A 23,033-nucleotide genomic window follows, 5' to 3' on the forward strand; every position below is an offset into this window, starting at 1 on the left:
CCTCTCAACCATGAAAAACCCACCATTTAACAACTATCGAAAGACAATGTGTTTTGTAAAGGAGAATATCAGCAACGTTTCAAAAGCTAGAAATACTGGAACAGAACAACTTTAAGTTTTCTCTAATAAGCAAATCCATCTGGGTGAAGTCATTGTATTTTTTATATTCTAATAGGTTATATTTAAGTAATACAATGTGCAAGGGAATATTCTAACTATTTTGCAAGTATTATGTATAAAAATAGAAGAGTAAAATGAAGATAGACTAGAGGAAGGGTGAATAAAGGAGAACAGAGGAGAGACACAGATGATAACTCCAAGTCAGAACCCTGGTAACCGGAGTGAAAGTACAGAGAAGCAGCAATTGAAAGTGAAAATTGCACTGTCATGAACTCAAAAGGAAGATTTAGAAAAATTAGTGGTTAACAGCTATCACGAAGAGAATGGAACAGATTCCACTTAAAGTTGACAATTAAAAGGTCATCGGTGTCTTTCATTTAGTCTGAAACCCAATTATACATTTATAAGTCTATATATTATGATGTATTATTAAACCAACACAAATAAAATTGCTTGATATTTCAGATAAAAAGAATGCCTTTGGCAGTCGTAATCAGAGAAGGAATTACAGGTCATTTGACATGGAACATAGTAAGTGTAGTTTTGATAGGCAGAGACTTGGGGGTGAGCTAATTTCTAGGCTAAGAGTAAAGCAAAGTGCAGAAGCAGAAAAGGGTATGACTTACTTAGAGAACTGAGAGTAGCCAGGTTTTGTTGGAGCATATCACAGAAATCTAGGAGATAAGTGATAAGACTGAAATGACAATAGATGATAAAAAGTAGATTTATTTCTTCAATAGCTACCTTAAAAATACATTGTTTTAACACTTAGCTGTGTTTACTAAAATGTAATGTAAGAATTTATTTTAGCAGTGCTTTCATGATTAATCTTAGTCTTTTAAAACATATTGAACAGATGAGACAGGCAGATCATATGAGGCCAGGAGTTTGAGACCAGTCTGACCAACATGGTGAAATCTTATCTCTACTAAAAATACAAAAATTAGTCAGGCATGGTGTTGCGTGCTTGTGGTCCCAAGTGCTTGGGAGGCTGAGGCAGGAGAATCATTTGAGCCCAGGAAGGGGAGACTGCAGTGAGCAAAAATCACATCATTGCACTCCAACTTGGGTGACAGAGAGAGACCCTCTCAAAACAAAACAAAACAAAACAAAATTGAACAGAAGTTATTTGAGGTCATAGGATCAGGAGTGAGATTAGCCAGGATTTCCTGAAGACTAAATTTTCCTTTCTCACAGTAATTTACTTACTTGATCTCTTTCTCTCTCAGACTTTCTATCTCTAAGATAGGAAATTGGACTACCATAATCCTTGGGCCCCCTCCAGATATTATTCTGTGATATGGAAAACAGTATTGTAACCAAAGCACCCAATTTTTTTTTTCCAAGAAAAACGTACAAGTTACTCATTCATTTTTATTAAACTAGATCACAAAATTCTCACACTACTTTTATGCTTATACTCTATAATAGAGTCTGAGTTATTTCAACACTTTTTAAATAAAATTAGAGCTCTATAAAATACTTATGCCTGATTCAGTAGAAGTTTTAAAGATTCAAGTTAGCAGATGATTTATAATGAACTAGTAATTTTAGAAACTATAAAATTATAACACCTTAGTGATGAATTTTAAGCCCATTTGTCCAATTTCTGTTTTGCACAGGAGGTAGTCAGGGCGTAGAGAGATTAAATGACTTGCTTAAGGTCACATGCCAACTTGAATTTTATTGTGCCACAGTCCCTAGACCACATAGATGAGATTCAGTGTTCACTAATCTGAACATAAATTTCTCTGTCTTTCTGATGATTGCTAAAATCTATTTTCCATCCTTTAAACTGCTGCTCTCCACATAAAAGAAAATTTAAAAATATAAAAATGATTCCATAATATGCATGCTAAGGGAGAACACCAATAGCAAAGCAAATGTGACAAGAATTCCACTTTTGTCTGCTTCCCCATGCTGTGTCTGCACCCTTCCATCAACAAAGTGCAGCTACTTTCACTTGCTATGATGCTCCTCACACGTGGGGCATCCCTTCAGGCTGGTTTTCCTGATGCTGTGTTTCAGGAGAAATGACAGTGGGTCAGGGGCAGTGCTTCTCAAAGACAGGGACTGAGGCTCCAAGTCTCAAATCCCATTATAAAGAAAGCTGTTGAGAGAAGCATTCACTGCACAGTTTTGCATCAAACTATATGACAGTATCAAGAGACAATATCATGATATAACAATGTCATGAGATCCTTCTCCTATATACTTTTTAAGAAGTGTCATCATAATGACAAAAATATATGTGGGGTATTTTGGGGGTGCCATAGACATCTTAAAGAATCTGAGGAAAGGCCCTGGCCTCCAAAGCAATGGCGCATTCCAAAAATTTGCAGACAAATCCATGGGTTCGAACTGCGGTCCACTAAACCAAGAGCCCCAGATTTATTATGATCCCATTGTATCAGCAGTCCAAGCAGCTTGTATGGTGAGCCACGTGCCCTGTGCACTCATACTTCCTGCCACCTTAGCTAGCTGCCATGGACTCCTTCCCTTACACCACTCTGTGCTGCTTGATTGTTCTGACGGAGGCTGACTGGTCAGCACCACACACACACCACCACAAGAGCACAGCCCTGAGAAAGAAGACCCTTTTGAAATGAAGCCATCTGAAACTCTGTGTCTGTGTGTGGAGAGTTTACTTTATTGTAGTTTTGATTAAGATAAGGTACAAAAAGCACCAGAGGTTGTAACTCAAAAAGTCACACTAGTCTCATCCTATGACTAGTAAGCAGAATGGGGAAAAGGAAAGAAAAGAAGGAAAAGAGGAAGGAAGAAATGGAGGCACTTAATTTCAAGTACTCTAATGTGGCAAAATCACAACATTTCATAACTTTATCTTCTTCTCTGTGATGCTATTGTGAATCATAATAAACTTCCATCTATTACAATCTCCTATTAAACACCAACCACCATATTCAGCTTTCTACCAGGCAAAAAATCTCAAAGGGAATGTGAGACAATTTAATGATTTCGTTTTTTAAAAAATATCACTATTAGTGGAGAGCAGTTTGGAGATATCTCAATTAAACGTAGGACTACCATTCGACCCAGCAATCCCATTACTGGGTATACACCCAAAGGAAATGAAATTCTCCAACCAAAAAGATATGTTCACTCGAATGTTCATGGCAGCAGTATTCACAATAGCAAAGACATGAAATCAACCCAGATGCCCATCAGCGGTGGGCCGCATAAAGAAAATGTGGTACATATACACCATGGAATACTATGCAGCCATGTAAAAGAACAAAACCATATCCTTTGCAGTAACATGGATGTAGCTGGAGGCCATTATCCTAAGTGAATTAATACAGAAACAGAGTACCAAATATCACATATTTTTCACTCATAAGTGGGAGCTAAACAGTGAATGCACTTGGACATAAGGATGGGAACAATAGACATGGGGAACTACTTGTTGAGGGGAAGAGTTGAAAAACTACCTGTTGAGTACTATGCTCACTGCCTGAGTGATGGATCAATTGCAACCCAAACCTTAGCATCACACAGTATTCCCATGTTACAAACCTGCACATGTACCCCATGAATCAAAAATAAAAGTTGAAATTTCAAAAATAGATAAATAAATTAAAGTAAAAAAAAACCTTACCCCTTTTACAAGATAGCCCAGAATACAGACCAGCCTGAAAGTCAATTCTTTGCAATAAACCCTTTCTTTCAGAACAAATAAGCAAATCGTTATTGTTCTTAATCTTACACATTATGTATATTTCAATATAACGTGCTTTAGTTGTTGTTGGGCTCCTTTTAAAAAGACTGCTGTAAATGTAAACTGTGTCAGCTGAAATTCTTAAGCCCACCCTTTGAAACCAAAACTTCAGTGTATTAAGTGGAAAGGGCATCAAAATTTTTTCAAGGGTCAAGTGCTGGGCTTTTAGTCCAGTAACTTCTGTAGAATGATATCGAGGGGTTAAACACTTTAAATGATGGCAGTCACGAAATCTCCCTTTCTTATTAGCTTAATTCTCTCTCTCTCTCTCTCTCTATATATATATATATATGTGTGTGTGTGTATATATATACATACACACACACGTAATGGGAGATGTATATGTGTATCAGTATGCATATATAAATTTAATTTTTCCCCATGTTAAGATTCTGCATAAGGAGATCAGCATATGGAGCTGCAAGCAAGCTATTATCATAGTGCCCATGTATATGTACAATAATGATCAGCTTTTAAGGAATAGAAATAGAAAGGATAACCTACAATATCCTTGTCCAATTCCACTTTTGACCTGATGTCCTTAAAAAAACTGAAAAATTCAAGGACACTGATGGAAAGGAACAAGGGAAGAATTTAATGATTTTACTAAGAAATAACTAGGAATTGCCAAATTAATTATACCTATAAACACAATTTAGTTGGTGACTAGAGTGTTTATTTTGCCTTATCACAAAGACTAGATATTGTAGATTAATATAAATCACTGCTTTGCAAAAAATTTTTATATCAGAAACTAAAATTTACCAGGTAATCTTTTACTGATAAATATCCCATCTGCATGTATAAATAATCCTGCTGCTCCTATGTATTTTGTGATTGAGAGAAGTTATAGTGGCAGTTTAAAGACGTTACCAGCTGGAGACTTTGCAGATTGGAAATGAGGATGGAAAGGGATTCTTCCAGCTAAAACCAGTAATCCCACAACAAGAAAGGGTTGTTTTGATTTAAATATGCATATATTAATGTCCCCCAACCTGTGTTTGCTATCAATATAATCATTATGATATTGAGCTCCTTGAAGCCTAGGATATGACTTTTGTTTGTATCTTCACTTGAATTCAAGAATGTTTTTTCTTTTTCTCTCAGAACCTGTTTTCTTATATCAAAATCAGATCTATGAATAGGACATCTTTACCTGTTTGCATTGCCATTTTTTTTTTTATTTCTCAAAAGATATGCTAAGAAGAAGAAGGAGGTGTATATGTTAAACAGCTAGTTGAAATTGGTTGATTTCAATTCCAAGTTTCATAATTATATACTACATTATAAGATACTAACAATTTTGTATGGATGAACTAGTTAACAAACCATATAAACAAAAAGCCAGCAATTAAATTGTGCTGTACAAAGTGCTACTTTTTTAATATAAATATTTTCAAAAGGGACCTGGAGATGAAGTTAGAATGCATTTTTATGTGATCTGAGAATCATCACTTAATGAAAAAAAAATTTATATAAATTACTTCAGTTAAAACAACAAGGAACATTTACAAGTCATACAGGAAACATAGCATTTTTAAAGTTTATTGTTTTTTTCTGTTTATGAAAGTGCCATATGCCCATTTTAAGAAGTTTAGAAAATTCAGAAAAATACAAAGACAAAAATAATCCTACCACCCCCAACTAGTATTAAGAAATTTTGATGCACAATGAGCATACAGAATTTCAGATTTCATGTGTGTAGTTTTGACTGTGCTTGAACAATCCTAATATCCTTGGCATATAATCTGCTGTAATTTTGCTGGGGCTTGAATTCTAATCAGGGTGTTCCGAGTCTAGTTCTGTCTAGTCTAAAATGAGTGACATTGTTGCCAGTAATTATAATGGCCCAGTATCTTCACTTTATTGTAGTTCTATGCTGTGCTTGTATATAAGCAACAACTAACAAATGTGTACTCTACTGTATATGGTAGAAATTATATGTTACAGAAATATTCACATATTTGGGGATTCAAGGTTTGCTTGTGAATGTTAATTTCTATATCTCCTTCCTCATTTTTTGTCTGGTAGTCTTTTAATAGCAAAATATCTTTTTAAAAAAATCCTAAGGGATAGAATTGTACTAAAAACTGTCAGCTTCTATAGATATTTTTACAATAGAAAAACCTTTCCTTCCTGCCTCTACATGGGCAGGTCGATTTTCACTGAAAACGGCTTCAAGCTGGTTCTAATATTTACTCACTTATGCAGGTGCATTCGTCAGCGTGCAGTCTCCATCCCGTATCACATTCCCAGTGGAAGGTGCCCAGAGTGTTAATACACCGCTGCTGGCAGCCTCCATTCACCACCGCACATTCATCGACATCTAGAGGAGGAAGACAGATGGTCAGGATTACAATGTCATTCCAATGTCAGCTTCGAAGAAGTGGCACAATATTTCTTTGATACACAGTATGTGTTATATTGTACAAAGGCACCAGCTCTGTTGCCACAAATCTTTGCTTATTTGATCCATTTTGTTTCATCGTGTAAACAAGAAAATGTACCTAGAAACTTTATTGAGCTTTTTAAAGCCCATCAATGATGAGCATAGGGATTGCTCATAATTTTCTATTCTTCAAATATTGGTTAATTAGACAGATCTGAGATATAGGTATTTCCTTGGGGAAGGAAAACTGGAGGGGAGAATTACAATAAGCTACTCTATCAGGAGCAACACACGCTAGTAGATAAACACCTATTATTGGTCTGGCACTGCTGAATAAAGCCAGTAATAGAGTCAAGACCTTGAATCTCCTTCTCATGTGCTATGATGAACATCAGGGCAGAGACAGATAAATTAAAATGAAACCATGGTTTGGTGTTCTTAAAAATATACATTTGTGTCACTGATTCAGCTTCTTCCTTCTCACTCAAGATGCCATTTTCAGAAATACCATGTTTATATGGGTGGTTACTTTAATTTTAGAAAAAAATAGAAAGAGGTCAAGATTCATGATCACCTATGTCTTAAGATCAGCCAAGGTCATGATAAATGAATTATGATGTTCATCTTCTGTTTCGAAAAGAAAAATCAATTTCTCTCTCAGAAGCTACACTTCCTTGTGCCCTGCGTAATCAGTACTTGTGTATCTAAAATCACAAAAAGAAGACAGCCGTAAACCTAGGGAGGTATTTTCAGGTAGCTGGTGGATAAAGAAATTCTAAATGCTCTTGTTTGGGGATTTATTTTTAAATAAAAACCTATGACTTTTGACAAGTTTCAAAGAAATAATCATCTTTCAGAAAGGTGGAGATTTAGCATAGCAACGCATGTGTCTAATGGATAGAATGCCTGCTAATAGATAGTTTTCCCTGCTCCCAATCTCAGATATTCCAGCAAGAATATTAGGAATGAACATTCTTCACTAAAATATAGTCAATCTACTAGACAATCAGCATTACAACAAGCAGCATAAATTCCATAGGGCAAGATCCTTATTCAAGAAGACATCAAAATGGAGAAGTATTACTATTGCAATGACTCATAGCACCTTTTCAGGCTAAAATCCTATGATCTGTAATGAGTGCTTTGTACTGTAATAAAGACTAGAGGATATGACCTAAGGGAAGCAAAAGAGTTTTCTTTTACTTGGCATTGAATTTTTTTAATAAAGGAGACAAAATATATACAAAGAAGATATAAGTCATCAAATAAATCTGATACTTAAAAACTACTAGTTCTCACTATTTTACACAATTTAGTATTTTCCTTTAAAAAGTAGATATTCTGGTATAATTGCTGATATTTTCAAAGGAATCTTATTTTAAAGATAAGAATTATTGACTTTTCAAAGTGCTAGGATTTTTTTTTTTTTTTTTTTTTTCTTTGAGACGGAGTCTCACTCTGTCGCCCAGGCTGGAGTGCAGTGGCCGCATCTCAGCTCACTGCAAGCTCCGCCTCCCGGGTCTACGCCATTCTCCTGCCTCAGCCTCCCGAGTAGCTGGGACTACAGGCGCCGCCACCTCACCCGGCTAGTTTTTTGTATTTTTTAGTAGAGACGGGGTTTCACCGTATTTAGCCAGGCTGGTCTCGATCTCCTGACCTTGTGATCCGCCCGTCTCGGCCTCCCAAAGTGCTGGGATTACAGGCTTGAGCCACCGCGCCCGGCCTCAAAGTGCTAGGATTTTTATTACGTTTTGAGTCTGTGATAACCAACCTCTAGGTCTTTTTCATATAAACTAATGTTAAACCAGAATTCTCTATGTGTTACTTGTATTTTTATGCAGGGTTCAATATTTATGCTGGCTAAATTTTTATCTTTCTGACTTTAGGGTATTATTCTGTGGAGTTAAGATACAATTTTGAACCTTAATTCTGTTAAACCCCGAATTAGATATCCTTCCCAGGTTTTAAAATTTTAGACATAAGTACAACTCTTTTTTATTATTATTATTATACTTTAAGTTCTGGGGTACATATGCTTAACGTGCAGGTTTGTTACATATGTATACTTGTGCCATGTTGGTGTGCTGCACCCATCAACTCGTCAGCACCCATCAACTCATCATTTACATCAGGTATAACTCCCAATGCAATCCTTCTCCCCACCCCCATGATAGGCCCCGGTGTGTGGTGTTCCCCTTCCCGAGTCCAAGTGATCTCATTGTTCAGTTCCCACCTATGAGTGAGAACATGCGGTGTTTGGTTTTCTGTTCTTGTGATAGTTTGCTGAGAATGATGGTTTCCAGCTGCATCCATGTCCCTACAAAGGACACAAACTCATCCTTTTTTATGGCTGCATAGTATTCCATGGTGTATATGTGCCACATTTTCTTAGAAGTACCATATGACCCAGCCATCCCATTACTGAGTATATACCCAAAGGATTTTAAATCATGCTGCTATAAAGACACATGCACACGTATGTTTATTGCAGCACTATTCACAATAGCAAAGACTTGGAATCAACCCAAATGTCCATCAGTGACAGACATAAGTACAACTCTTAATTTTCGAGCATATTAAGCTTTAGATCACAAATGATTTTGCCATTCTCAAGAGTTATTGCAATGTGCCATATATATGTAAATACATTGAAAATGTCTTAAAGGATGCTACTTCTGAGGGGGGAGAAAATGTATTCAAATGGGTTTAGTGCAGGGTATGCATGGGGCTATGTTGGACAAAATGATTTAGTCATATCTATGATGTTCTAATGTTTTACAAGAAAAAGTTATCCAGTTGTTACTTACGTAATGAAAACAAATTTTAAAGAAAACAATATAGTATGACTACCTCCCTTGACTCACCCACCAAACTTCAATAGTTTTCTGACAAAAGAAACAAAGTTAGTGAAAATAAGAAAAATCACTGAGTCCATTCCAAAGATAAAAGTGGGCATAGATTTTGAGAATGAGTGTTCTTTTTAATATGTTTTAATGTGTTCATATTCTTTTTCTTTTTTTTTTGTTTTTTGAGTCTCGCTGTGTCGCCCAGGCTGAAGTGCAGTGGTGTGATCTTGGCTCACTGCAACCTCCACCCACGGAGTTCAAGTGATTCTTCTGTCTCAGCCTCCTGAGTAGGTGGGATTACAGGTGCCCGCCACCACACCTGAATAATTTTTGTATTTTCAGTAGAGACGGGGTTTCACCATGTTGGCCAGGTAGGTCTCCAGCTCCTGGCCTCAGGTGATCCACCCGGCTTGGCCTCCCAAAGTGCTGGAATTACATGTGTGAGCCACTGCACCCAGCCTAACATGTTTATATTCTTAATCTGTCCTAGAATTTTAATTAAAGTACTATACCATAGTTGAAATAAGCATGCATAACACACACACACACACACACGCAAACCAAACTTTCTCTGTATTTTGAGTCAAATAGTCTTGGGAAAAAACAGTGTTGAAACTTATTAGCCAGTTACCTTGCCTCTCTGAGACTCAGTTTCCTCATCTATAAAATGAGATGAGTGTGATGGCCACATGTACTGTGCTGTGATGTTTTTCCTATTCATATCTCAGATTTTGGTATATGGTAATGCTTGAGATTATATGTAGAAATTAAACAATGTTTTTACTCCACTAACTAGTAGAGCTAACAATATAAGACCATGAAGTGAGAGTGCATGGCAGGAGCAGTGAACAATATAGAAATTCAGAGGCAGGAAGTCCATTAGGTTTAGGGGAAAAATGAGAATTGAGTGTGTGGAGAGGAGAGTGGACAATCCAAAAGTACAGTGGTTTGTCTGAAATTTAGCATTTAGATCTGTCAGGCTAGAGAATAAGGTCAGCAAAGGGAAGTAAAATTGAAAAACAAACCTAAGTCTCCTTTTACTTAATTTGGATGGTAAAGCATTCCTCTTCTTGATTTAAAATACAATACATTTCTGGGCAAGTTGAGACGTAATAGGCTGTGTTCACACCATAGCAAAGCGAACTTATTAAAAGTTAAAAAAAAAATCAATCACTTATAGAGTGGGACCAAATACTAAGCAATTGGTTTGACTTCTTTTTTCTTTTTGCCCTTTCAGAATACACTGAATTTACTGATTGGGCATTGTGTAATCAATAGTCCTCAAACTTGGCAGCACATTAGAACCACTTGGTAAGCATCAAAAAACACCAGTGCCAGGGTCCCACCCTTACAGGGTCTGAATTAATTGGATATGGCTAAGGCCTGGGTATCAAAACATTTTTAAAGCACCCTAAGTGATTTTAATGTGTAGCCAGAGTTAAGATTGCCTGGTGCAGTAAGTGTTTTAATTACCTAGGGATTTTGTTAAAATGCAGATGCTGATTTAGTAGATCGGCAACTGAGGTCTGAGATTCTGCTTTTCTAATTAGATACAAGGTAATTCTGATGTACTGGCCTGTGGACCATAAATTCCAACTGGTAAGAGTGTAGAAAGCAGTCTGTTTAACCATCAATGTCACATGAATCACAAATATCATAATTTGGCTCAATTTCTCAGTTGTTTAATTAAATTAGGCCAATTCAGTTCAAATTCCTAAATCTATACTCAGACCAACATATTTAAATACATATATGTATTAGAGTAAGCAAAACTATGTAATTTCAAGACAATTTTAACATTATCTATTATGAGAAATGATCTACCTCTGTTAACCTGAAGGAAATGTTACTTCTTTTCTGATTGAATACTTCTGATATAGGATGAAACTGGGTTAAATTGCTATGATATTAGACCCTTATGCTGGAACTGTCACAAGTGATTTTCTTGGCTATCAAGATTCTGCCCAACAAAGTTAAAACCAGAAATTTCAATGTTACATTAAAATGTTATTAACAAGTATCCTTCATGTGAAGAAACAATTTTTCAACAATTCTCTGAGTTATATCTTCATGCTAGATGCTTACAGAAAGTCTTGCTCTTAGAATTGGAGTTCCAGGACACTGCTGGGAATAAGGATAAAGTGATTAGAATTTTCTCAACATTACCGCTGTGATGTGGATCCAAGATTTCATGATTCTATGCTATAAAAGACTGTCAAAAAGAATAAACTGTGTCTGCTATTTTTCCTTTTAATGTCCTTTCTCTAAATATTTTTGCTCTATGTATCCCTCAAAACTATTTCCTGAGATGGTCACATAATATAATATCTTAAAAGAACGCACATTATTAGCAAATGTATTTTGCACTTAAGAGCTCCCTGAGATTGTTTTGTTTCCAAACAATCAAAATCATTTCATGTTATTTCTTTTAGATTGTGTAACCATTTAACTGAGAACCAGAGTAAGATAAATTATTCTTCCTTTGCCTTTTAATATACTACTCTCAGATACCTGTTGATTGAAAATAAGTGCTCCTAGGTTGCTTTATGTTGGAGATTGCACTGTAGAGTGTTAGGTTTGGAGGAAATATTGAAGAGTTTGGTGAAGATTCTGCTAGGTTTTCCATGTGGCCTTACTTTCCTGTGTTCTACTATAGTGGCAATCACTCTATATATCAAAAGTGCTTATTTCTTCCTTAAAATTCTGGAGTGCCTGATAGAATGAATTTCTTAAGAGGTTAAAGATCCCATTGCCTTAAATATTTTCTGGCATAGATTAAACACCCTATATATGTCATATGGATGATGAATGAATGAATAAATGAATGATTAGTTCGAGAGTCATCCACACCATTCAGTCTTTTAATGCAGCTATACTCACTGATGGAATTTCTCAGAATTGGGCTCCTTGACTCTGTTTACCCTCTTTTCACCCTCGCAGTAGACTCTTGACATTTATGACTACTGACAAGTAGCTTGAAACATCTGGTTACAAAATAGTCTCTAAATCTTCTGAGGAGCAAATATGAATTGTGTCTGTAATGAGTATTGGCTGGTTGCCTGTTTGGGATTCATCCATTTTCCTTCTTTCATACTAAATAAACCTGGGTGTTCTCAGGTTTTCTATAGGTAAATTTTACCTCTTTCACTTTAGAGATATCATGTAGTTTATGTGGGATTGATAAACACTGCCCCTCTTCCAAATCCAGGATGGGCTTTATTTGGCATAATGTCATCTATATTTACCACAGTAATTGGATCAGGTAGTCCCTTCATTAGCATATGACTTTCTCATGAGGAATGCATTACTTCAGATGAGATCCAGTCAGTAGGAAGCTCAACATGTAGGCTGGGGATCCTGGGACACAGATGCTCTTTTGCTCTGGAAACTATAATGTATGAATATGAACCATTTTGCATAACCACTTTGCTTCCATGAGTGAAGCTACACTAAAGATAAAGTCAATCGATACGGGACAAAACTGAAGAAATTACAGAGAACTGGAGTTGGAGCCCTGATTAAACTATGCCTGAAGTCCTCCCTATCTCTGAACTTCTGTTAGGTGATCCAATAACTCCCTTTAATTATTTTTTAGTTAAATGACTCTGTTGCTTGTAAACAAAATTATCTTTACTGATGCATGCTGTAAACTGTAGCAGCTTACAGTGGGAGAAAATCACCAAGTGCAGCTTAAATGTAACATCTACTTTTCAAAAAGATTTGTTGTCCTCCAATCTGTAAAATGACTTAAATCTATATTTCATAAAGTATATAAAAGTCATACTTTCTAGTTGTTCTCTACAGAATTTATTGGAGATATTATATTCTGTCAAAATTGTAATGAATTTGATGGTTCATCTTGGTTCATCTTGACTGCAAATGCTTAGTGTTTATAAAACTGCCTGTACAAAGTCATGATAACACCTGACAGTGGCAGGGATACTAAAGTTGGCTTCTTGAATGGTTTCTTCATGGTGAATCATCCTACTTTTTTTTTTTTTTTTTTTTTTTAATCTCATCCTTTATCCTGTGTGTTTCCTTTTTTTCTTTTCTTGGCAGCTACACTCTCTGGTATCTTGAAAGTCAGATCTAATTAAGTAGGAAATAAATGCATGCTGGTAACTCTGTGGATTTTATTTTCCTAATTTCTGCTATTGCTGCAAATAAGAAGAAGTTGCCAATTTTCTAGCACAGGCATTCACCAAGCAATAACAAAACCCACTTAGTTTAGAAAAGAGGTAAATAGGATTTTTGAAGAGAATGACAGTACTAAGAAGGAACAAAGCTTAAAGGACTTATCTTGTGCTAAGGATAGGAGGAGAGTTCATACGTTCATAGAATATGCAATTAGTTTGGTCTATCTAGAGGGAGAGTTAAAGTGGAAAAAGATTTTGCTAGAGATGTGGCAGGGGCCTGATCATGGAAAGTCTTTCATACTACATTAAGGAGTTACGGCTTTACTTTATAGGCAGTGGGCACTCACAGAGTGAAGAATAGATAAGAGGGGTGGCAGACAGAAGGCAGAGAAGCCAACCAGTAACTGTTGCCAAAATCCAGATGAAAGACAATGAGGACGTAAGCTAGTAGCAGAAGAAATAGAGAGATGTGGCAGATATAAAAGAACTTAAGGAGAATAAATCAGTATGACTTGGTTATTAAGTGAATGTGATGGAGAAGAAAGAGTCAGGGTCAATTGCCTTGAATAATTGGATAGATGGTTGTGGCATTCACCAAAATAGCACAAGAGAAGAAACACTGCATATTAGATGAATAGATCAGTTTTAGAAATAAATATTTTGACGGGCAAGTACATAAGTCAAAGACAAATTTTGTTATCTTCTTGTTATTATCTCTCACAGCAAAAAAAAAATAAGGCTAGTTAAGCATCCTCTAGTAAGTGAGGAAAGGAGGATATTTATCTGCTTGGAATTATATAAAAACAACAGTTTAAATACATACTGGGTCCTCTCTCTCCACCTGTGTAAACGTGGCTCTGATTAGATGATGAAATATTATCAGTTTAAAGTTTCTGGTTTTATCTCTGTCTTGCCTGATCACCAAATCCATTTTCTTTTGAATTATCAAAAGGGATGAAAAGCTGGGGATGTTATTAGGCAGCTGAATATGTGGGCTAAGATCAGGGGAAAAATGTGAGCTGATTTTTCAACTACTATCTACATATACAAGTCTGAAACTTAGAAGTCATCCTTGACACTTTCCCCTCCTTCATCCACAACCAACCTAATCCCAGATTTCACTGTATCAAAGTTACCTTCTAAGACATGTCAAATCTGTCCATCCATTTTTAATCTCCACTGTCACCACACTAATTTGAACTACATTGATGGTTGCAGTAACCTAATAACAGCTCTCTCCATGTTCACCATGGGACCCTCCAATATCTTCTATATGCCACACCACAGTGATCTGTCTTTCTCTACTATATATATACACATACACAAAATACATATATATGTGTATATATATACACACTAAATATATATTTACTATATAAATATAAATTTTGTGTATTTTAGTATTTAGTATAAAAACATATCTATATTTACTAAAATCTGGTACCAATTGAGCCACTCCATTAATACAGTTTTATATAAATATATATACACAGACTATATAGAGTTATATATGGTATAAGTATGTACTATATAGGTATATTACTACATATAATTATATTATATACTAGTATATAATATAGTATACTATATTTTACTACACTGATAATTTATTTAGTATATATAGCTGTGTTAGTGGAGTGGTTCCACTGGTACCAGATTTAGTGGGCTGGGTTGACAAAGAAGTGGGAGATAAAGGAAGAAAGACAGGGAATTAAGACATGCCTTGTAATAAGTTTGACTGTTAAGGAGAGGAAGTTGTAGTTGTACAGTAGAGTGTGGTAGTGGAAGAGGGGAAGTTTTTTTTAAGGTGAATGACACTTGCAGAAGTTTACTCATTGAAAAGGACCAACAGAGAGATGATTTAAAGATACAAAAGAGAAACAGAATTCTCAAACCACTGAGAATCTCAAATGATAATACATTAGTGCATTCTAAAATAAAGTATACATTGAGAAAGAATCTGCCACAGGCCCTGGTTATCCCTACATATTCTTGCTGGGTATGCTAAGAATTCAGGGCTCTGATCATCTTTACCCAAGCCATTTTTCAGGGCTATAGTTCCACAGAGAATTGAGCTAACATCTCCTTTGACAAAAAAGAATAGACTTGTTTCCACTAACAATAAAAGCAGTAGATGCCCTAAGCTCAGTGTTTCCCTGATATAATGTAACTAATTGCAGTTGCAGGCATTCATAATGGGCTGTTTGTGTGTCCTTGTTGTGAGATTTGGGGGAACACGGGGAATTCACACAAACAAATGAAGGCCTGGCTGCTCCTTTTGTCATGAGTAATAATGTCTTTTGTTTCTGACCCAGGAATCTCATATCTTCTGCCAGCAACTGTGAAACAGTCAAAGCTTGTCAATATAGAAGTAGAGTAAAATCTCAAACATTGCACAGTTCTTGACAGTAGTATGCAGAATAATCCCATTCACAATTGCTTCAAAGAGAATAAAATACCTAGGAATCCAACTTAAACGGATGGGAAGGACCTCTTCAAGGAAAACTACAAACCACTGCTCAATGAAATAAAAGAGGACACAAACAAATGGAACAACATTCCATGCTCATGGGTAGGAAGAATCAATATTGGGAAAATGGCCATACTGCCCAAGGTAATTTATAGATTCAATGCCATCCCCATCAAGCTACCAACGACTTTCTTCACAGAATTGGAAAAAACTACTTTAAAGTTCATATAGAACCAAAAAAGAGTCTGCATTGCCAAGACAATCCTAAGCCAAAAGAACAAAGCTGGAGGCATCACACTACCTGAACTCAAACTATACTACAAGGCTACAGTAACCAAAACAGCATGGTACTGGTACCAAAACAGAGATACAGATCAATGTAACAGAATAGAGCCCTTAGAAATAATACCACACATCTACAACAATCTGATCTTTGACAAACCTGACAAAAACAAGAAATGGAGAAAGGAATCCCTATTTAATAAATGGTGGTGGGAAAACTGGCTAGCCATATGTAGAAAGCTGAAACTGGATCTCTTCCTTACGTCTTATACAAAAATTATTTCAAGATGGATTAAAGACTTAAATGTTAGACTTAAAAGACTTAAAACTATAAAAACCCTAGGAGAAAATCTAGGCAATACCATTCAGGACATAGGCATGGGCAAGGTCCTCATGACTAAAACACCAAAAGCAACAGCAACAAAAGCCAAAATAGACAAATGGGATCTAATTAAACTAAAGAGCTTCTGCACAGCAAAAGAAACTACCATCAGAGTGAACAGGTAACCTACAGAATGGGAGAAAATTTTTACAATCTATCCATCTGACAAAGGGCTAATATCCAGAATCTACAAAGAACTTAAACAAATTTAAACAAATTAAAAAATCAAACAACCCCATCAAAAAGTGGGCAAAGGGTATGAACAGACACTTCTCAAAAGAAGATATTTATACAACCAACAGACACATGAAAAAATGCTCATCATCAGTGGCCATCAGAGAAATGCAAATCATAACCACAATGAGATACCATCTCACACCAGTTAAAATGGTGATCATTAAAAAGTCAGGAAACAACAGGTACTGGAGAAGATGTAGAGACATAGGAATGCTTTTACACTGTTGGTGGGACTGTAAACTAGTTCAACCATTGTGGAAGACATGGGTGATTCCTCAAGGATCTAGAACTAGAAATACCATTTGACCCAGCCATCCCATTACTGGGCATATACCCAAAGGATTATAAATCATGCTGCTATAAAGATACGTGCACATGTATGTTTATTGCAGCACTATTCACAATAGCAAAGACTTGGAACCGACCCAAATGTCCAACCCAATTAAGAAAATGTGGCACATACACACCATGGAATACTATGCAGCCATAAAAAGGATGAGTTAATGTCCTTTGTAGGGACATGGATGAAGCTAAAAACCATCATTCTGAGCAAACTATTGCAAGGACAGAAAACCAAACACCACATGTTCTCACCTATAGGTGGGAATTGAACAAAAGAATGCTTGGACACAGGGTGGGGAACATCACACACCAGGGCCTGTCGTGGGGTGGGGTGAAGGGGAGGGATAGCATTAGGAGATATACCTAATGTAGATAATGAGTTAACTGGTGCGGCACACCAACATGGCACATGTATACATATGTAACAAACCTTCACATTGTGGGCATGTTCCCTACAACTTAAAGTATAATTAAAAAAAAAAAAGAAATCCCACCCATGGGCCAGGTGGAGTGGCTCATGCCTGTAATCCCAGCATTTTGGAAGTTGAGGCGGACAATTCACCTGAGGTCAGGAGTTTAAGACCAGCCTGGGCAACATGGCAAAACCCCATCTCTACTAAGAGCACAAAAATTAGCTGGGTGTGGTGGCGCATGCCTATGTAATCCTAGCTACTGGGGGGCTGAAGCAGGAGAATCGTTTGAACCAGAGAGGGGGAGGCTGCAGTGAGCCAGAATTGCACCACTGCACTCAAGTCTGGGGGACAGAGTCAGACCCTGTCTCAAAAAAAAAAAAAAAAAAATCACACCCATGATCATCTACTACTTGGGGTTAGAGAGAGCATGTTTGTTGCAGAATGGAAGGACCTAGGGAATAGTAGAGGATGTTCCTGTCTTCTTCGTATTCTATCAATTCCTGTTGATTCCTTGTAGCCTTGAAATTATCAGGAAAGCATAATTCTGGGCAGATCTCTGTCTTCTTGAGCCTGATTCAACCACTTGATCCTTTGTGTTAACTCAGAAGGGGGACAGAAAAGATGTCATGCTGATGTGTCTTTAGGTGATTTCTAAAGAACAGCAAGGACACAAATACCCAACCCAGGAAACAACAACTATTGTACTATATCCTTAGCTTGCTGAGTGCAGAGATGGCATTCATTTTTCTTACCACTGTGTTTCTAGTACCTATTTCAGTGCTTGGTCCATAGTAGGTGGGAAAGCCTTGCGACTTTGTACAGCTCTGGGTCACTGGGGAGCTGGAGGAGCAGGATGAGGCTCCAGAAGCTGGGAATTGAAAGTCAGAAATGGTGTTCAGGAATCAACCTCTTTTTCTTCCATCTCTCCAACTGACCTTACTCCTTCTAACTGACTCCACTCCACATCCCAACCAAGCTGGTCAAACTAACTAAAATGACCTGGTTATTTCTTAACACACAGAAGCCTTATAGTTTATATCATGCTTAGGAGTTTGATAGAAACTGTAATAATGAATGAATACTAACTCTGAAAGGTTCTAGTAATGCATTTACCTGCATAGAACTTTTTTCCTCCTTTCTTTTCTCTGATTATAGAACTCCTCATACATATGCTGGGATGAAGCGGGGGGCTATTCACATTCCCATGCCCCAGAAGCACCACAGAACCATAGGGTGGGCACAGGCACCCTGGCTGAGACAACCTGAGGACTCCATCTTTCTAGTCACAAGCAGTAGATCAAGAAATGGCATATGACCCAAGCCAAATGAAGCAAAATTCTACCAGGGACTTTTGCTAAGGCTGTTAGGAAACAAACCAACACCACTACCTTTTCTCTGGAATCATCCATTACAGAGACAGTGAAAACTTCCAGCTTCCAGGGGATGTGTTTTTCACCATAGGGAGAGTCTACCTGAGAATAAAGACAACCTAGAGAAAGGTAGACCTGGGAAATGAAAAGAGACAGCCCTCTGAAGACAGCGTTTATGTGCCTGGATACAATTCTGCCTGAAAGCTGGGTAATATCTGCATTTTTCAGTTACATATTATAATACTTCCTCCCAAAAAACAGTAGCAGCAGCAATTTAAGCTGATGTTAAGTAAATTTCACTTAGTTACAACAAAGAGTCTTGATGAATCCAGGGTTATCTCAGAAATGAGCCCACCATCCTGGATGACTCAAAGAGCATCTTTAGAGAAATGCATCTGCTATTCCATATTCCTGACATAAGACAAGCCACTTCTTTGTTCTTCCTAAAACCCTATGAGACAGGAATTATTATTCTCAGGATATCTCTAAGTCATTGTTCATGTTTCTGTTGAGCCAGTAACTGTATGCTTTGGGTAATATTTTGGGAGCTCCCATATGCCATGACAATGAAAATATTTATCAGAGCAGGTAAACATTGTTGACTGTTACTCCATCAGGCCTCCTGTCTACAGACTGTTTTATGGCCAATGGTTCTACATTCTGGGTAATCTAAGAAAGAGGAGTGGCAGATAGGAAACTGGCATGTCTTGGCTTCCTACCTTGTTTGACTTTAATTAATTTTGTCCCCTTTTGTCCTCTCTGAAACTTTAAAAGATAAGAATTACTATGAATTTTAAAGATAATGAAACGATTTTAAGACTTCAAGAAATTAGGAGATATGCACAAGTCCTGTTAGTGATGGATCTCAGATTTGAATTAAGATAAAAAATCAGATAACTTTGAGTCTGTGGTCAACATTTTTTAAAATAAGCATGCTGTTCATGTTTACGACCATTGCTGGTTTAATAATTTTTGCTTTGCTCAGATGAGAATAGCATAAACAGCTAGATGATAAAATGTCTGGAAGTTCTGATAACAATTTCCTTTACACAGAACCCCTCCCCTCTCTCTCCTTCCATTTATCCCACCAAATGCCTGGTTTGTTATCTAATTCTAGCCACTAACCAATCAAGTGTCAAATGATAAACTAGACAAGAGAAACATCCTCTTCACACAGTGAGAGATAAAGAATGACTAAGATGGATGGGAGAGTTGATGGGAAAGCCGATATAACCATAATGGACCTCTGCACATGATTTTATTTATACCGTCCTGTAGTTTTAGTTTGCATTTTTATGAAAAGAAATAATTTCCATGTACCAAAACAAATAGAATCATGTATACTTCTTGATTTTCATGGCTGATTTCATGATACTTCATGTTCTATAACATTTATTACATATTGTTTTTCCTTTTGGGATACTAGATTATCATTGGTGGCACAGAGATTCTAACTGTGGAAGAGAGGTTGTCTTATGAGGGCTAGGCATGTACTTCTTCTCTTCAGTAATCCATATATACCTTTCCAACTTATGCTCATGCATTTGACTACTTAACTTTTATTTTATATTTCAAAATAGTTTGCTCTGTTATTACTAGTCATACAGTCTGCTCTCTCCCCTCCCTCTTTTATTTTTCTCTCTTTCCTCCTCTACCTCTACAATGTTTGGTGAATTTTATCCAACTATAAGCTTAGTATCCTTTTCAGCAAAATGTAATAATCAACTAGCTATTTTTGCAGTCAGAAATAAGAGGTCTGTATATTCTGAATGCCTAAAGACATATTATTTAGGGAAATCTGACATACTCCTCAAATTACCTTCCTATCCTGTAAGATTTCTTATTTTTTTCACAAGTCAGAGGATAGAATTTCCAGGAAAGTGAAGGAGATACAAAACAACTATGTTTTCTTTTTCTGTTTGTTTAAGAAAAGATAGCAAGAATTTCTACTTACTTGTTTTAAAGAAATTTTATTACTTTCCCTCCACTCTTGGATTAAAAAAACACATCAGTGACCTCAGTTTTTATTGATTTTTCTCTTCATGATGAGTCATGCGTCTATGCTTCCTTGCATGCTACTAATTTTTTATTGAATTCCAGACATTGAATTTTACCTTGTTAAATGCTGGACCGCTCTGTATTCTTCTAAATATTATTGAGCGTTGCTCACAAATGTAGTTGTTATTTGGAAACAGTTTGATCCTTTTGCGTCTTGCTTTTAAGACTTGGTATATAAGACATGAACAGTTTTCAGTCAAAGGCTAATAATACCAAGGAATGTAATTGACTATTCATCCCAGTGTTTTGTGAGTTGTGAGGTTTTCTAGCATGGTTGGTGAGAAGAGGGATGATTCCTATCTTTATGTGAACATTATTGTCAACTGTTTTTTCTCTCTAATACTTTTGAGTGCTCCTTTCTCCAGCCTTGTGTGACTTCCTCACATGCATGTGTTGATCAGGACCCTGCTAATACTTGAGGAAAACCCTCTGCTAATTTTTGTGTCACCATCATAGCTGCCCACAAGGTGCAGATACGAGTCTGTCTGCAGGCTGAAACACTTAAAAATGTGAAAATCACTGTACCCTCTTTTTCCAACTTGATTTCCTTCTACAATCTCCCTCTTCTTCCAACTTGATTTCCTTCTACAATCTCTCTATTTTTGTGATGTGAGGTAATTTTAAAAAATAATAATAAACAAATATGCAAATATTGAGTTTATTGTTATTTGTGAGAGTTTCATTCTGATTGGAGCTTATATAGCCATTCTAAAGGTAGCACTTTCCCTACCACTTAGATAATACCTTTGTGGTGTTGCCCCCAGATCTTCACTGTATCACATTACCAAATACATAGAATGTGGTGACTGAGAGCATCAATAAAATTAGTTGTATACCAATTAAAATATATAAAATTATAAAAGTGGGACTCACAATTAAAAATTCACATCATTTTCTTCTAGTACACATAATCTGTTTCATTCTTAAATCAGTGAAAAATGTCAATTGTTTATCCTTTGTAAAATCATTTCAGAGAATTAAAATAGTTAAAAATCCCTTATTTACCAAATGATGTTGTGATTATTGATTTCATGAGGATATACTTTCATTTATTCTCAAATATTAGCTGTCACAATGTTTATTTTACTTTTTTTTTTTTTTGAGACGGAGTCTTGCTCTGTCACCCAAGGTGGAGTGCCGTGGCACAATCTCGTCTCACTGTAAGCTCTGAGGCCTCCCCAGTTCATGCTATTGTCCTGCCTTAGCCTCCCGAGTAGCTGGGACTACAGGCGCCCGCCATCACGTCCAGCTATTTTTTTGTATTTTTTAGTAGATACGGGGTTTCACCGTCTTAGCCAAGGCAGTCTCCATCTGCTGACCTTGTGATCTACCCGCCTCGGCCTCCCAAAGTGGTAGGATTACAGGCGTGAGCCACCGCACCCAGCCTACAGTGTCTATTTTCAATGAATATTTGTTGAGTGGAAGTAAATCACTGGTTATATACTTGACAAAACAGTCACATTTTGACTTCATTTTGTCACTCTTTGGATATTGTCTAATTAGGGCTTGCTAGACTTTAAAATGTACCTCAAATACCTAAGAGTCTTGTTAAAATGATTATTCTGATTCTATAGGTATGGGGTAGGGCCTAAGATTCTGCATTTCTAACAAACTCCAGGCGATGTTCATGTTGCTGGTCATGGATCACACTTTGAGTTTCAAGAGCACAATAAGTAGTACTTAAACGTGGGTGCATAAGAATAACTTGGGAAATTAGTTTAAAATGAAGATTCTTACGACTTATTCTCCACATTTTGTGATCCAGCAGTTTCAGGGTACTGGCATGTGCATTTTAGTAAGCTCTCCAGATGATTCCGATACTATATGCCAAGGATCACACTTAGAAAAAATTCTAAACTGTAAGATTTAAGGTAGCTGTGTATTAAAAGTTCCCAAATAATTAAGAAACTATTTTTTCCATTTACTTAATGCCTCAAATACAGCCTACGGTTTAATGACAAAATAAAAAGGATGCCTGAAATTTGCTCTTTATTTATATTACAAAAGCTTGAATTTGCGTTACATGTTCGTGAAGATAGTTAAATTGTGTCACTTCTAATGCCATTTGTTTTTCTCCCCTAGTAAGAATTTTTATTAATAACATTAGAAATCACTGAATTATCCAGTTGTAGGGTTTGAAAGGACCTTAGAAGATAAACTACTCGAAAAGGTACACTATAGGAGTCCCTTCATCAACATTTTAAACAAATGGCTATTCAGACTCTGATTAAATACTTTCAGCTGTAGGG

At 36.5% G+C, this 23,033-nt stretch overlaps 1 protein-coding gene across 1 annotated transcript in view; it reads right to left on the reverse strand.

Annotated features, from left to right (window-relative positions):
- The window catches only part of LOC101003002 (EGF-like and EMI domain-containing protein 1), a 559,121-nt gene that overhangs the window by 108,398 nt on the left and 427,690 nt on the right, over positions 1 to 23,033 (reverse strand). The window contains exon 4 of the mRNA XM_021934676.2: positions 6,063 to 6,185. Coding sequence (XP_021790368.1) covers positions 6,063 to 6,185 — 123 coding nt within the window. The remainder of the gene's footprint in view (positions 1 to 6,062; positions 6,186 to 23,033) is intronic.

This window comes from Papio anubis, chromosome 2 (genome assembly GCF_008728515.1).
Source record: "Papio anubis isolate 15944 chromosome 2, Panubis1.0, whole genome shotgun sequence".
Taxonomy (NCBI): Eukaryota; Metazoa; Chordata; class Mammalia; order Primates; family Cercopithecidae; genus Papio; species Papio anubis.